Below are 16,882 nucleotides of genomic sequence, written 5' to 3'. Positions count from 1 at the left end.
GGCATTTTAATTGGCTCATTGGGGAAAAAAAAACGTAAGCACGAGTTTTCAGAACCAAGGATAACCGACCGGTAATGTTAAATGCCCGCTAAACTTCACAGCTGTGTATCTCTGGCTTATTAAAAGTTGGCTGGCTTCTTAAAAGGTGTTTCCACTTCTTCTCCCCCCCTTCTCCAGCCTTCTCCCCCCACCCTCCACTCTTTTAAATGACTTACTATATACTATACTAGCTGTCTTTAACTTTCCTGTTCATCGTGGGTATCACCTTGGCTTTGCACCGTTTGAATTTCAGACAGCGCTTCCTCGCTTTCCCTGGCCCCCGCCTTTGTGATGTGTTTGTGTGTGTGTCCGTGCTGACGGTCGTTCCAGCTCGCGGTTTTTCAGTCAAGTGTCCCCGAGCTTGAAGGTCGCAGACAGTTCGCTGAAAAGTCTCGTAAGTGGGACAGGGCTTTTACTGCTTTTGATTTGAATGCTGAGGCAACAAAGAACGAGAAACTTACCTGGGATTTCTGCCCTAATGATTGCTACACTTTCCCTCACCAAATAACCACTGGATGGGTTCCCTTTCTACCATCAATTATGTACATTCACTTAAGGAATGCATAGATAATCATCACTCTGCTTAATATTCAGTGTGTTAACATTAAAGGTACATAGGGACTTCAACTGCTGGCATGTACGCTGTAATAATACACTCTAAGTCACTTCTGATACAGCCATACTTTGACTTTATGAAACTCGCATGTGATCAACCCTGAAAATTAAATAAAATGTATTCATTATATCTACTGACTATATACATTTGACCAAATAAATAGCAAGCAAAACCTTTAAAATCAGCATGCAAAGCTATTGTTAAAAGGGCGGTCACGGTGGCACAGCAGTAGAGTTGCTGCCTTACAGCGAATGCAGCACTGGAGAACCGGGTTCGATCCCAACTACGGGTGCTGTCTGCACGGAGTTTGTACGTTCTCCCCGTGAGCTGTGTGGGTTTACTCCGAGATCTTCGGTTTCCTCCCACACTCCAAAGATGTACAGGTTTGTAGGTTAATTGGCTTGGTGAATATAAAAATAAATTGTCCCTAGTGGGTGTAGGATCACATTAATGTGTGGGGATCGCTGGTCGGCGCGGACCCGGTGGGCCGAAGTGTCTGTTTCCTGTATCTCTAAACTAAAACTAAACATGTACGGAGCCTTGCAAAAATTACGTTGTTTTTTTTTCAGGGATGTCAATGATGTCAATTTCTTCACATGGAATAAGAAATCTAACTGCACATAAAACTTTCAATTCATTAGCATCTGAAGTCTGGCTCTTTAAATGTATTTGAGTAAAGAGTTGCCCCTTTGTGACGGTGAAAATTTTCAATCTCTGTTCATCAGCCTTGCATGATTTATGATATTTTGTGGTTAGGAAGCAACAGAACAAAATACCACAATATTGAGAGAGGTTGTATTCAAAGTTAGATGTGATAACACAACACATGGGCAGTCTGTATGTAGCAAGATAAAAATTCTCTGAGCTCCTCCTGGTTATTAGGATAGCACTTAGCTGCTTTGGGCGAGGGCATTCTGCATTTCTTCCAGGCTGTTCTGGGCTTCTAGGTCCTAGATTAAGAGAACAAATAGTGATTTAAGAAAATGTGCAAAAACATGCATTAGAGTAAAACAGTGTAGATGTGAAAAAATGGATTTAGGGTGCTGTTACAATGCAATTCCATATTCTGCAATTTAGCGAGTTTTATGATTAATCTGGAGCTGTGGGCAGAAAATCTGAAGTAATTATTTTTTAACAATCAACTCAAATGCAATCTTCTGGAAGCAACACTGTGATATTGACGGGCTACCAGAGCCGAAATTTTGTTTGCTTGGTTAATTTGATTGAAGTTTCCTACATCTTTAAATAAATTGATAAGGTATGTGTTGATTTATTTTCAGTGGTTGGAAATCTTAAAACAATACGACACGCTTTTCATAGGAGAAGTTAGGAAACATATCTGCAAACCAGTAGAAGTGTGGAACTCTTCCCCACAAAAGCAGTAGATGCTGGCTCAGTTAATCATTTTAAATTTGAGATTGTGACGAGTTTTGATAGCCAATGATAATTAAGAAAATTGAATCACTTTGGGTGGATGTTAAAAAGCAGATTGGGCATAATCACACTGACAGCAGTTAGATTAAAAGGACGATGGCCTGTTCTTATGAACACCTGTTGATGTATTTAGCAACTAGACTGAGGCTCTCTCTTTCTGGGCTAAGCACCACATTGTATTCAGGTGCTATTTAAAATAAAAGAAGATAAATTAATATAAATGATTATCTGGGAGTAAAGGTGAGAGATATTCTCAGTATCTGATCACTGCACCGATATTGGTATGCCACAATCCAAAATTATAGTGTTGTGCTCATGGAAGGTTACAATTGCGCGCTTCAAAGGTAGATCATTTTAAAATTATGTCCAACAAAATTATGATCTAAAGAAGTTTTATAATGATATAAAGATATTAGCAAAACATTGATAAATATAAATTTTTAGTCAACTGAAAAAAATGAAATACTTTTTAAGAGTTTCATGCAGACATTATACTAATCTTTTGTTGAATTCACTTACGTCTTTTGATTTGATAGACAATTCAGATGCGAAGTTCAGCCAATTTAGGGCAATTGTATTATTGCCAAGATCCTTGTAGCACTGTGAATATCAAAACTGATTACATCCAACATATAAAATCAACAATGTTTCTTCATGAATATTAAGATTTTAAGATTCAGCTAGCATTTATTTGGATAACCATGCAAGCTTAATTAAGTTGAGAAATAAAAAAGGATCACTGTATGAAAAAAGATAAAAAAACAATGGCAACAGAGCAAGAAATCCTTTGACATGTCCAAAAGGTTAAATTAAAGTCCCGCAGAGTACAAACAAGTTTGGAGTGTGCAATAATCAGGATTTGAAGATGCACATCCAATCCTCTTTATACCTCTTCATTTTACAGATACTACCTAACCTGTCGTCTGTTTCAAGCATTTTCTATTCTTATTTTTGACAAGTACAAATGTTATTTCCTCAGTGTAAACACTAATAGTTTCATGCAACAATACATCAGCTGCTTGGTATGCAGTATACAAGAAATAGTGCCATTAACCAAAGAAGAGGAAATGTTATTTTTGATCTTGTAGGACTCTCAGTGAGGAATTCATTGGCATTACCGATGTAGCAGAATGTTCTATGATTTCCAGGGAATTGAGAAACTAGAGAGCCAAAAATGCTATTAGATACATGATACAATTTCTGTTGTTTTTGCTCACTCTCCAAGCATCTTATTTTCTCCGCTGGATTCAATCACATAACCCTTGTTTACCTAAGTAATTCCAATGTGTGGACTAGCTTAATGTTCACATACATTGTAAATGATCCAACTGGTATCTGGTAGTAATTCTGTTTGTCTATCTGTTTGCTGGAAGTTCATATGAAACCAGTGCATTGCTTCGCTGCATTAATTTGTGCCCCAAAGATAGGACTAACTAAGTTCATGTTTGGGAACTTATGTGAAATGATTTGTATGTGCTCACCAATGTAATTAAAAAAATTAAAATGCATTAAAATATCTGATAACACATTTCAATAATTCAGAACAATGGATGGGAATACTTGGATAATTCAAAAATAAGGTTTGGGCAAAATGTGGTATAAGCAAAATGTGGCAAATGGGAAAGGCTTAGATGGGGCATCTTAGTTGAGTTGGACAAGTTGGTCTGAAGCTGTTTCCATGCTGTATGTCTTAACTTGCTCAAATCAATTATGTAAGCTGCATGACACCCTTTACCCAGGAATACTGATGGCCCAATCTAGTCTTTTTCTTGCCTAGTATCCTTGCAAATAAATGTTCTATAATGGGTCATTGAATTACAAAGTGTGTCACAACTATTCACCATAGCAAGAAATGCAAGAAATGAAGGCAACCAGTTTATTCATAGCAAGGTATCACAGACAATAAATAGCTAAATGCTTTGTGAAAGCAACCAAGATAATCAAGGATACACAGAAAAGCTGGAGAAACTCAGCGGGTGCAGCAGCATCAAGATAATCAAGGACATCTCCATCACTCTCTGTCCGGTAGAGATACAAAAGCTTGAAAGCATGTGTTATCAAACTTGTTCCTCACTGTTATCAGATGACTGAACTGTCCCCTCATATGATAAGGGTGTGGTCCTGATCTCCCAATCTACCTCACTGTGGCATTTTTAAAATTTTAATTGCACTTTCTCTGTAGCTGTATGCGCATGATGCTATAAGACTATATTCTGCACACATGTTTCTCTTTGTACCTGTTGTACCTGCATATAAGTTGATCGTACTCATGTGCAATGTGAATTAATTGGATAACACCAATTAATTCATATTAATGGTGTTATCCAATTAATTGGATAATTGGATAACACGATTAATAAACCAATAGCAACACCAAATGATGATATAATTTGTTTTGATGATGCTGGATGAGGAATAAATCAAACATTAGATTAACTCCTTCGCCCATCCATGATTTCAAAACATTTCATGATTTTTATTCCATCGGTATCTTGATTGATTATTTCATCCAAAATATAGTATTTTTGAAAGTGCATTAAATCCATTTTTTTAACATCAATCCACACACAATACCAGTTTCAGTTATTACTTTGCAAAAATGTCTAAACACTTGTTTTTGCTTCTTCGTTCTGGGGTATTGTGTGTAGATTAGTGATAAAAAAAAGAATTTAATCAGTTTTAAAATATGCTGTAACGTAACAAATGTCAAATAGGTGAAGGGGTCTGTATATTTTCTGAATGCACTGTACATAATGACTGAAATAAGAATGTTGCCAATGAACCACTGGAACCTGGCAGAACCAGGAGCTACCAACTCTGGAACTAAATATGTTGAGGCCTGGTTTGATTGACATACCAAACTGGGGTCTTCTGCTCTTCTTTTAATTGTACAATTAATAGTAAGATTAAACGAGAACTTACCAGTTCGAAGTTTGATCGTTATTTTATGAGGAGTAACGTTGAGGGATTACGTGAAGAACCCGCCAGGACGCATGCATGTCATTCTTCAAAGCAGCGGTGTGAAATCACAGATAACAGTAAGGACTGAACATAGTAAGATTAGAGAAGAGGATACCATTGAACTTTATGATCAAGGGTGGGAGCGGAGGGCACGTAATCCCTCAACGTTACTCCTCATAAAATAACGATCAAACTTCGAACTGGTAAGTTCTCGTTTAATCTTACTATTTCACTTCGAAGTCACGTGAGTGACTATGTGAAGATTTCAAAGCTCTGTGATTTCATGCCGTGGAAACGTTCCATGCATCACATCTGCCTTAATTGACTAAGGGAGGAATTGTGTTAACATGTTTAAACATGAATCCGACATTGAAATCCACGATAAATTTATTAACAACAAATTATAGCCCCTATTTCATGGGGTGAAATCATATTACAGAACTTAAAATTGATTCTGCAAAAGTTCCAGGTTTAACCACTGGTTTATGGTAGAATTGTTGGAACGTTTTTTCCCTTGACCATCCTGCTGTCTCCAGGATTTGGTCCATCGGTACGTCCAACTCCATAGCTGCCGATGTAGCTGCAGCCCTGGTGGAATGAGATTTGAGTATGTTAGTATCCACCCCAGCTGTTGTTAAAACCTGTTTCAGCCATCTGGAAATAGTTTGAACCGACACTTTTTGTGGGGTTGCTTGTGGCTGATTAGTAGTGCCATCTCATAGTCTCTGATGTTTTTGGTGTTCTCCATATATAACAATAAATGTCTTATTATACAGAGACGATCATCTATAGGGTAAGCCCTCAATTCTATTTTGAGGCCTGATGGTCCCGGTCTGTTCTGTTTGACTAATTCGTGAATATGAAAAGTTATATTTCTTGTTGAAGAAGTCATATTGTCCAGCCTTAACTTATGTAAAGACTGTACCCTTTGTGCTGTGACCAAAGCCATCAGCATGACTGTTTTATGCGTCAGTTTTTGCAGGGACAGAGCTGTTGCTGGAGACCAGTTCCTTAGCAACGTTAGGACAATACTCACATCCCATATTTGAGAGTACCTGGTTCTTGGGGGATTGATATAAAAATTCCCCTCATAAGTTTGGTTACCAGGGGGTGAGTCCCAACAGAATGACGCTCTGATCCTCGCCATAGATATGCTGAAAGGGCACTTCTGGCGCAGTTAATGGCACTGTAACTGAGCCCCTCATCATAATGGAGGCCTGTCAGGAATTCCAGAACAGACGTTATGTTCATCGAGCTGTAAGTGATGTTTTCTGTTGTTTCTGTGACAATATATCTCCCATTTCCTGATGTATACCAGATATTGTTTTTTGGTGGACTGCCTGTGAGCCGCTGAGATAACGTTCAATGTTCGGTCCGTCAGTCCCAGTTCCAGTAGAGGTTTATTTAGACTCTACAAATTAATAAGTTTGTCGTATTATGACATGATGGCTATCCCCAGTTACAGGATGAACCAACAAATCTGGTCGTTTCAGGATGGTGATACATGGTTCTAAGACCATGTCGTGTATCACAGGGAACCATGGTTGAGTAGGCCAATCAGGCACTATCAAAATATCAGACGCCGAGTCTTGTTGTATTTTGCGTAAAATACCCGACTGATGAGGCAGAAAGGAGGGAATGCATAGAAAAACAATTTCCCCCAATGCAGTGAAAAAGCATCTATCGCTGATGCCCCAGTGTCTGGTTCCCAAGAAACATAGTTTGGTAACTGGTGATTGAGTCTAGATGCAAATAGATCGATATCTGGTGTTCCATACTGTGCTACAATATCAGCAAATACTTTTATATCCAACATCCATTCGATGTTTTCATTGAATTTGCGTGACCTGGTGTCTGCCACTGAATTTAGGTTACCTGGTAGGTAAGTAGCTGATATCCAAATATTTCTCTGGATACACCATTGCCAAATTGTATTAGCCAGATTGTCACATGATGTCGATTTGATTCCACCCATATGGTTAATATATGCCACCACGGTGGTATTGTCAATCTGTAGTCTAACATGCTGGTGATATATTCCAGAACAGTATGACTTTAGGCCATAGAATGCACCCAACATTTCCAGGTAGTTTATGCCAAGTGTCTGTAGTAATGATGCCTCCTGTGCATTCCATCTACCTCCACAGCTGGAGATGGAATTGGTAGCACCCCAACCAAGTGCACTGGCATCAGTTTGTAGCACCACTGAGGGGTTGCTGATAATGATAGGGCTGGAACAATGCCGAATGTTATCCCTCCACCATTTTAATTCCATAATTACTTTGATTGGTAGCTTCATTGGTCTGTCGAAATGACCAGCATTAATTTTGAGTGCTTGTATTTTTGCCCTTTGTAAATTTTGATAATACAAAGGTCCAAATTGTGTGGCTGGAAAAGCAGCCACTTTTTTGCCAATCACCCTTGCTACCAATCTGATAGAAGGTTCACTGATGTCAATGAGGTTGCAGGCCTCAGTTAAGACTGTAGCCTTGTCCTTTGGTAAAGTCACCGACATGTGAACTGAGTCAATAGTGAACCCCAAATAATCCATTATGGTGGAAGGCGTTAGTTTAGATTTAACTGGATGGATGATAAACCCCAGTTTCTCAAACAATTGTTTGGTGGCTGATACAGCTAGTTTGGCTAATTCTAAAGTTTAGCCCACAACCAATATGTCATCTAGATAGGCCATGATCATATGTTTTTTTTGTTTCCGAAGAAACGCTAGGGCTGGTTTCAAAATTTTTGTAAACAGCCTCGGGGCTGATGTTAACCCATTTGGTAGAGCTCTATACTGCCAGCGCTGCCCCATCCAGTTGAATTTTAAATAACGTCTGTGATCAGTCCGTATAGGCACTGAATAGTAAGCATCTTTTAGGTCGATACTAGCCATGAAGTAGCCTGTGGAAATCAATTGTTTGGCAGTAACAAAGGTTTCCATTTTTAAATGAATATACTGCACAAATGTATTCAATTTGGTCAAATCTATGATGATGCGATAACCACCATCCCTTTTTTTTTTGGTAAAGATATTAGACACAAAAACCAGAGAATCGTGTTGGGTGTTTTCAATAACCCCCTTAGCGTGGCGTCTCACCAGTTCAGCATGTGCTTCCAATTTTTCTTTTCGTGAAAGCACGAACGTTCGGTTCGGTACATGCTGAACTGGGGGCTATTTTTGTGCACAAATTCAATGGTATATCCCTGGATACTGTTTAGGATATGTGTCTGTTGTTAATGCACTCCATGCCTCCCAAAAGAAGTGTAATCTCCCACCGATATGTGTATTATCCACACTTCCTATAATTTGTAAGGGACCAGACCCACCTACCTCCATGGTTACCAGTGGAAAGTTTACTTCTTCCTGTGTAGTCTTCGAGGACGTTGAGGCGCCGGTGTCTGGGTTTGGGTTTGGGGTTTGCGCATTTTCCACGAAGGCCGGTCTGGGCCATGGCCTAAAAAAGACCGCTGTCCTGTATGTCCGGCCTTTGAGCTTTCACCAGCTTCTGATTGTCTTGCTCTGCTGGTGGGTGCATAAGGGTGCTGTCTTTGAGTGTAGGAGGTCCTTCCTGTTGTCGCCTTTATGAGCCCCAGGGTTTTTGCCTCCTCATCGAGCTCCTTCTTTCTCCTTCCTGCACCCCTTGCACACTTGTTGTTTGTTCAGCAAACCCCTCTTCAGGGTCAGCCCAGAATTGACCCCCAGTACTCCCCTCTGCCGAGGGAGATGCACTGTGCAGCCCTACGTAAGGTGCTGCTGTGGGTGTTTTGCATAACCCATGGTGACCCATTGTGTTTTTGATTTTTGTTTTTGGACTGAATTCTGTTTTTAATTTGTGTTTCTGTGATGTCTTTATTATTTATTTTATTCTGATTATATGTTTATATTTCCTGTTAACCAAGGTGTCCTTGAGATGTCTGAAAGGCGCCCAATAAATAAAATTTATTATTATTATTATTAATAGACCCCATCTCCAGGAGTCTGTCACGTTGGAGCATCTGCTCCATAAGCCGCTCCATTTGGCCCCAGCAACGCTGGTCCCCGCGGCATTTCTTGCAGTCCGACTTATCAGAGTCAATGGCTCTGTTCCGTATAGACTTCCCGCCCGACCGTGGTGTTGATCTGGCCGGCGCGGGTGCCAAGTCGGGCACAGCTGATCCCAGTCACGGTGATCTGGTGCCGTCAGCTGCTGCTAGCTGCCCGCAACTCCATGGTTCTTTCCAGCCAGTGCAGCCCTTGTGGACTCTTGTCCATAGTTTCCCCTGTGAAAAACAGCATGTGAAACAAAAAACGACCGCAGAGTAATTCCCTTACCTGTCGGTCTCGGTTTTAAACTTGCTGTTGCGGGGGAATGCTCCCTCCGCCTGCCGTTTTGACTTGTCAGAGTCAATGGCTCTGTTCTGTGTAGGCTTCCCGCCCGGCCGTGGTGTTGATCTGGCCGGCGCGGGTGCCAAGTCGGGCACAGCTGATCCCACTCACGGTGATGCTGGTGCTTTCAGCTGCTGCTGGCTGCCCGCAACTCCGCGGTCCTCCCCAGCCAGCTTAGACGCAGCCCTTGTGGACTCTATTTTTGTCCATAGTTTCTCCGTCAAAAACAGCACGGGAAACAAAAAATGACCGCAGAGTAATTCATTTACCTGTCGGTCTTGGTTTCAAAATTACCGCTGCAGGGGAACGCTCCACCCCGCCTATCGTTTCGCAATGCGTGAAGAGATATGACATGCATGCATCCTGGCGGGTTCTTCATGTAGTCACTCACGTGGCTCCGAAGTAAAATTGTGATTTAAATTGTGCTTTCGTGTCTTTTCCTTAATAGGGTAGCAACAAAATCAGGGCAGTTCTTCTCCTTTGGATGCCATCCCAGATTAAACTTTAATGTTTTCTTATGACATAAAATAAGGCCATTCAGCACACTGAGTCTGTGCAGCTCTATATGCCAGAAACTTATTCTCTCTCACCTGCTCATCAACTCCACCATGATTTACCAAACAAAAACTAGAGGGGCGATTTACAGCAGCCACTTAATCTAGCAGCAGGTATTTGGGATTATGAAGAGAATGGGAAAACCTACGCTGCTGCAGAAAGAATATATAGACACCAGAAGGATACTACTGATGGTCAGGATCAAACCCATGCAGCTGGAACTGCGAGGCAGTGCTGAACCACTGTATTCTGAAGCAAAAGACTTGATCATGTGATTATTTTTGACTGAAATATACAAGTGCTGCTGCCAAATTATGTTTACTTTGTTATCGGGATTGAAAAGTGTGGCTGATCTTTTTACCATCATAGTCAGGGATAATAAGACTGTACCATTATCATTGGTCCAGATAAACTACTCGTTTGTGGAACAGTTAAGGGGCAACACAGTGACGCAGCGGTAAGGTTGCTGCCTTACAGCACCAGAGACCTGAGTTCGACCCAGACTATGGGCGTTTGTCTGGTTTCATTCCATTATTCTACCCACCATTTTTCTGCTGCTGACTTGCAAAACTATTTACAATTGTATAAAGAAAGGTAAATTTCTTTGAGATACAGCACATAGAATCAAAGTATATACTTTGTTATATTTTATACTTTATTTTTAAGCTTTATTCACAATGAGAATGTGCTAAACAATCAGAGTAACCTGCAAGTCTAAACAAAAATAGACCATGAATAAATAGGGACATTTATGTGAAATAATGCAGCAATGGATCACAGACCTTTCTTGATACGGGTGCACAACCTTTTATCCGAAGATCCAAATAACGAAAACCTCCGAATAGCGGACATTTTTTCAGTCCTTGAAGAAAGGTCCTTGAAAACGTTCACCGAGGGCGGCCCGCAGAGGTGACAGCGGAACCTCCGGTCGGTCCTCGAAGAAAGGGGAACTAAATCCCCATTCATAAAAGAGAAGGTGAGGGTATATTGCGCGGGAGGGTTAATAATTGACAATGTGCTGCTGTCTGCCCGCTGAGTTAAAAAGTTCCCACGGTAGACTCACGATACACAGTCTTGTGTGGGAACTTTTTAACTCAGCAGGCAGGGAGCAGCAGATTGTCGCTCCCTTCAGTTTCACCCCACCTACACCCCTCTGCTTCCCGGCCATGTGTGTGACCCCTTCCCTCCCCTCTCCAGCTCCCTGCCCATTGCAACGGCGTGGGGGCTTTGCACTGTCTTCAAGTCGGCGATGCCAGCATACAGTGCCAGTCACCGGACACGTCAGGACCAACGGGACACCGGCCCCCAGGCCCACTGGAAGCACGGAGATCCCAGAGACCCACAGCCAGCAGCAGCCCAGCCCCGTTCCAACTCCAGAGGAAAACTGCAAACTAGCGGGAGACATCAGGACCACCAGAAGCCGCTCCCCGATGGGCCGCTACGGCGACAAGTGGCAGTTCGCCCACAGCCCGAGCTGCGCCCCCTCATCGGGACACCGACCCCCAGGCCCACTGCAAGCACGGAGATCCCAGATCAGCAACTCCAGCCCAGCCCCGCTCCAACTCCAGAGGAACACGCTCCCCGTAGGGGCAGAAGCTGATGGTGTGCAAGGTACGTCTTGTTCTTGGGGTCGCGCAGCTCGGGCTGTGGGCGAACTGCCACTTGTCGCCGTAGCGGCCCATCGGGGAGCGGATTCCTCTGGAGTTGGAGGGGGAGGGGGGTATTGTGCTGTTTGATCGCCCCCTGCTATCCCAGGGACAGGGAGACAGGACGTTCACCGAGGGCGGCCCACAGAGGTGACAGCGGAACCTCCGGTCGGTCCTCGACGGAAGGGGAACTAAATCCCCATTCATAAAAGAGAAGGTGAGGGTACATTGCGTGGGAGAGTAGGAATCCCAAGACAAAGTTGAGTGAGCGTTCACCAAGGGTGGCCCGCAGAGGTGACAGCGGAACCTCCGGTCGGTCCTGGAAGAAAGGGGAACTAAATCCCTTTCATAAAAGAGAAGTGGAGGGTATATTGCTCGGGAGGGTATATCGCCTACCTGGAAGAAACTGGACATTTTTTCCAGGATGTCTTCTGCAAACCAAAGCTCGCGTTTGGCGCCAAACGCACGTCGCCTCTGCTGCACACGGATATAAGAGTGTGAAAATGTCGCCTTAGGCCGCCTAAGGGCATGTAGCCCCGCTAGGGTGACATGAGTGCGAGAGGTGATTCAATGCTGCGGTCACATTTACAAATTCAGGAATTCATTCAACACACTGCATTTCATACAGACATTTATTCTGCAAGAAAAAACTACATTGAAGACTCAAACTCGCGACCGAGGAACTGCCGGGATCAAGGCGCAAACTCGCGACCTTGCGGATATGAGCCGAGCACTCTACCACTGAGCCAGCCATTAAAATCTACGCTAAAAAATTTCCATTCCGAAGACCGACAAATTCCGAATTACGAAAAGTGTCTGGTCCCAAGGCTGTCGGATAAAAGGTTGTGCACCTGTACTGGCATTGTCAGTGCCAGACAAAACCTACATAAGCATAAGAATACCTTCGCAATGTAGAACGAGTTGGACTTGGAATATCCTGGACTCAATTCATCAGCCTGTAAAACGGGATTAAAATAACAACATTTGTTTATCGATAGTGCTTGGTTTTACATAGATTGGGAATATCACTTTTCTTTTAATGGAACTAATTTATGTCATTAAAATGAAAAGCACCATGACAGAATTTTTCAGTTTTGCACCTGTAATCCTGGTACAAAAATCACATTTGGTAAATGATCTTCAAACAATCTATTTTAACAGTTTGTACAGTTTATGAAAAGGCATTAATGAACTTTAGTGAGCTTAAATTAAAGGCAATTTTGTGCTACAGACACATCAGACTTTGCAAATGTATTTCATTTTGAACAGTTGCGACCTTATCTGTTAGTTCATGGGAATTTAAATCGTCCTCTCACTGGCAGTAAAACAAAATATTCTAATATACTGTCACTCGGACACAAATGCTATTTAGTGTTTACTCTCATAATTAAATGTTTACTTTCCTTGGATTTACATCTTGTCTAAAAACGTAATGGGTGAGCTGCTACATTAACAAAGATGCACTGAAACAGAGGGAGAACAAACAAGGTACAAATTTACTAAGGAACAACTTTACTGGTTCATACTGGTGATGGGTTATGAGCAGCATATCATCTAACTGCTGAGCAATTGTTAAAAATATTAATTCCTAAATCACTCGCCAAAAGTCTTGGTAAATTATTTGCATTTTGAAATGCAATATTAGTATCTCACTGGTTCATCGCCAGCTGCTCTTCATCTTGAAACAAGGTTAAACTTAGCTCTGAGTGCCTGGCATTCAATCTAGTTCAAAGTACAACTTGGAATAAAGCAACATATATGTACATGGATAATCTAAATACTGAATGCATTATGGAAGAGTCTGTTACAATATGCTGAAAAGTACTGCAGTTTAAATATAAAGTTACATAATAAATGTGTTGCTCTACAGAGTTTAACTGGTTCCAGGCCTAGGGCACAGAGTCTTGGAAGTTGAATAATATAAAAGGATATGGAGAAAAGGATGGGAATTCAGATTTGTCCAGACAGAAACAGTTAAAGAATTGACATTTAGTTGTGCTTTTTTGGATCCTGTGCTGAACCAAGAATTATTTATGGTCTGGCAAAAAAATAATCATAAAGCAAATGAGGAATGCTAAACACTCAAACAGAACTCTACTCTGGACTTAGAGATGCACATTGTTAATGGTCTCTCATCGCACTTTACCAATGTCAAATTTTATACATCTTATGTTGTACTATTGTATCTCCCATGCCTCTCATTAAGACCCCTTTAGATAAAATCAATAGCTGTTAATTAATTATTTTATTCATTATTCAATAACAAGAACTATTTGGTTTAGCAAGCCCAATATAACACCGTGGCGAGCAATCACATCTATCTATCTATCACTTTTCCCTTAAGGGCCTGTCCCACTTTTGCGACCTTTACAGGCGACTGCCGGTACCCGTGATGGGTTGCCAAAATTTTCAATATGTTGAAAATTCAGCGGCGACCAGGTGATCACAGCCTGTATGGTTGTGAGAGGTCTCCTATGATCGTGAGAGGTCTCCAAAGAGTCGTAGCGTCTTTCTGGTCGCTGCTTAATTTTTAACATTATGAAAATTTCGGCGACCTATCACGGGTGCCGGCAGTCGCCTATAAAGGTTGCGTAAGTGGGACAGGCCCTTTAGTCCTGCAAAATATTGATCTAATTTCCTTTCGAAAACCTTGCCTGAGAGATTCACAAAGGCAGTAAACTCCAGATCATAATTTCTCACTGAAGAAAACACTTTCATCGCATCCTCAATGTGTGTTCAAATCTGCATTCCTTGGTCCTTAAACATGGCAAAAAAGTTCCTCTCTCTTTATCCTGTCGAAACCAGTTTTGATGTTATACACAACAATGACATATCAAAATCTCTTTGCTCCAAGGAGCACAATTTCTCCATACTAATTTACAGCTGAAATAACTCAAGGATGTAATAAATGCGCAATTGTGACTGGCCTACATAAATATCACTTGCACAAGAGCTTCACTAAATTGAAATTATGATGCCAACATCTACACATGTATAGAAAGTTCATTTATACACATTTTGTCTGTGATACTCCTGTCAGGATGCTTTCTATAATGTTGCTGTAGAAATTGGTAGGAGTTATTGGAGACATGCTGAGTTTCCTCAACCTTCAGAGGGACTAGAAGCATTTTTATGCTTTCTTGACTTTAGCGTCAATCAGGTTGGACCAAGACAAATCGTTGGTGATACTTACACCGAGGATCTTGAAGCTCTTGACCATATCCAGATTGGAGCAGGTTACGGATGTCCATGAGTACTATTGCCAGCTGGTCCACGCAGGATCTGAGGACATGGCCGGGGTCTCCATCCATGATATAGACTGGGCATGGACTGCAACTGCTTCCTGTGATGATCAGCTCTTTTGTTTTATTGACATTGAGGAAGAGGTTGTTGTCTTGACACTATGTTATTAAGCTCGCTATCTCCTTCCAGTACTGTGTCTCATCATTGCTCATGACCAGGCCCATTATTGTGGTGTCATCTTGTAAATACAGTTAGAACAGAATATGGCTGTGTAGTTTGAGTGTATGGGTAGTATGGGGCTGAGAACACAGGAGATTGGTGTTGAAACCACTTTAGGGGATGTTTTGTCACTTATTAATTGCAGTCCATGGGTCAAGAAGTCAAGGATCCAGTTGCTGGCGGAGTTGGAGTAGGGATGGGGGGTGGATGTGCCAAGTCCTAGCTCCAGGAGTTTGGAGATGAGCTTGTTTGAAATTATTGTGTTTAAGATGGAGCTATTGTTAATAAATAGAATGATGTAGCAGTCCTTGGTATCCAGATGTGCTAGGGATGAGTGTAGGATCAGGGAGATGGCATCTGTCCTGGACCTGTTGCAATGGATCAAGGATCTCTGGGAGGCTGGAGTTGATATGTGACATGACCAGCTCCTTGAAGCACTTCATAATGGATTGTAGTCATTAAGACACACTACCTTGTTTTTCTTTGGACTCCATGAGTACTATTGCCAGCTGGTCCACGCAGGATCTGAGGACATGGCCATCATCTCCATCCATGCCGGTCACCTTTTATGCTTTCAATCTCACGGAGGCTGGACCAATATTTGCAATGCTGACCGTGGGTACACGGCCACCTCAGGCTGTTGGAGCAGATTATGTCATACCAGTGACCTCTTCAAAGCAAGCATTGAGAAGGGATGCGTTGTTTCCAGCGATTCTGCTTGACATTGCATGATAGTTTACAAGCATTGTCACAATCGACAGGTAACTGTGTGGTTAGCCTGGGACTCTGGCTTGGTGTGGAACTGTGATTTTGTGTCCATGATGACTTTTAGAAGGTCATATCTGGATTTTGTATGCGTCAGAATCACCTGACTTGAATGCCTATGACTTGGTCTTCACTAGGGAGCGAATCTCATGGTTTATCCATGTTTGCCAGTTGGATAACACCTAGATTTACTTATTTGACATGCAGTCCTCTACACACTTACTGATGAAGTTTGGACCGCAGTGGTGTACTCATTAAAGTTGGCCACTGAGTCCTTGAAGATGGACCAGTCACCGACCCAAAGCCATCATGTAGGGGCTTGCCAGTTTCCTCAGACCAGTATTGTACGATTGGGGGAGGCTGGAGGAGTTTACAGAGTTAGAGAGTTGGGAGATCATTAGAGCAAAATGAATAATCATGGATTTTCAATTCCATTCGTTGGTTGGAACTGAATAAGTTGGGGGGGAGGTGCGTGTAGCAAACAGGTTAGATGTTAGTCAGATGCATTAAAACATGGAGGAAAATACTGTTACAAAGGTCTCAATAACAAACGTGAAAGTCAGCCGCACAATCATTAGGGCACTGAAGTTGTGCCTTATCTGTTAATGGCCTGAATTTAAAACTCAATGTTTTCCCAGTTTTCCCTTAAAATCACTAAGATGATCTTGCAAGTTACCAAAAACATGTTGTCTTAAGCTGCCATATGGGTTATGACAAAACAACCAAGGGGCTGTCGCACTTGGGTGACCTAATTGCCGCGTTTAGAAGAGTTTAGGAGAGTTTGAAAAAATTACATGTTGAAGACCTCCTTCGACTATGTAGAAGACCTCCTTCGACTATGTTGAAGACTGGCTTCGACTAGCTACGACTAGCTACAACTAACTTCGGGAAAATTGGACACCGAATTGTGAAGAGTGAAGACGACCTCCTTCGATCTCCTTCGACCTCCCTTTGACTATGATGAAGACTATCTACGACTACCTTCAACTACCCTCGATTACCTACGACTAACATGCCGACCTACTACGACGAAACCAA

General features: G+C 41.9%; 1 protein-coding gene across 2 annotated transcripts in view; it reads right to left on the bottom strand.

Annotated features, from left to right (window-relative positions):
* Window positions 1-225: 225 nt before the first annotated feature.
* The window catches only part of LOC129700455 (regulator of microtubule dynamics protein 3-like), a 248,921-nt gene continuing 232,264 nt past the window's right edge, over window positions 226-16,882 (bottom strand). The window contains exons 10-12 of one of the 2 annotated variants that reach the window (XM_055640955.1): window positions 12,520-12,573; window positions 2,609-2,689; window positions 226-1,605 (exon numbers count right to left, since the gene is read on the bottom strand). In XM_055640955.1, coding sequence (XP_055496930.1) covers window positions 1,546-1,605; window positions 2,609-2,689; window positions 12,520-12,573 — 195 coding nt within the window. In that variant the 3' untranslated portion in view covers window positions 226-1,545. The remainder of the gene's footprint in view (window positions 1,606-2,608; window positions 2,690-12,519; window positions 12,574-16,882) is intronic. The other variant, XM_055640954.1, reaches the window with a different exon arrangement.

The sequence above is a fragment of the Leucoraja erinacea genome, chromosome 9 (genome assembly GCF_028641065.1).
Source record: "Leucoraja erinacea ecotype New England chromosome 9, Leri_hhj_1, whole genome shotgun sequence".
NCBI lineage: Eukaryota > Metazoa > Chordata > Chondrichthyes > Rajiformes > Rajidae > Leucoraja > Leucoraja erinaceus.
Note: the sequence above shows the minus strand (reverse complement) of the source record. Positions and strands in the feature narration are given on the sequence as shown.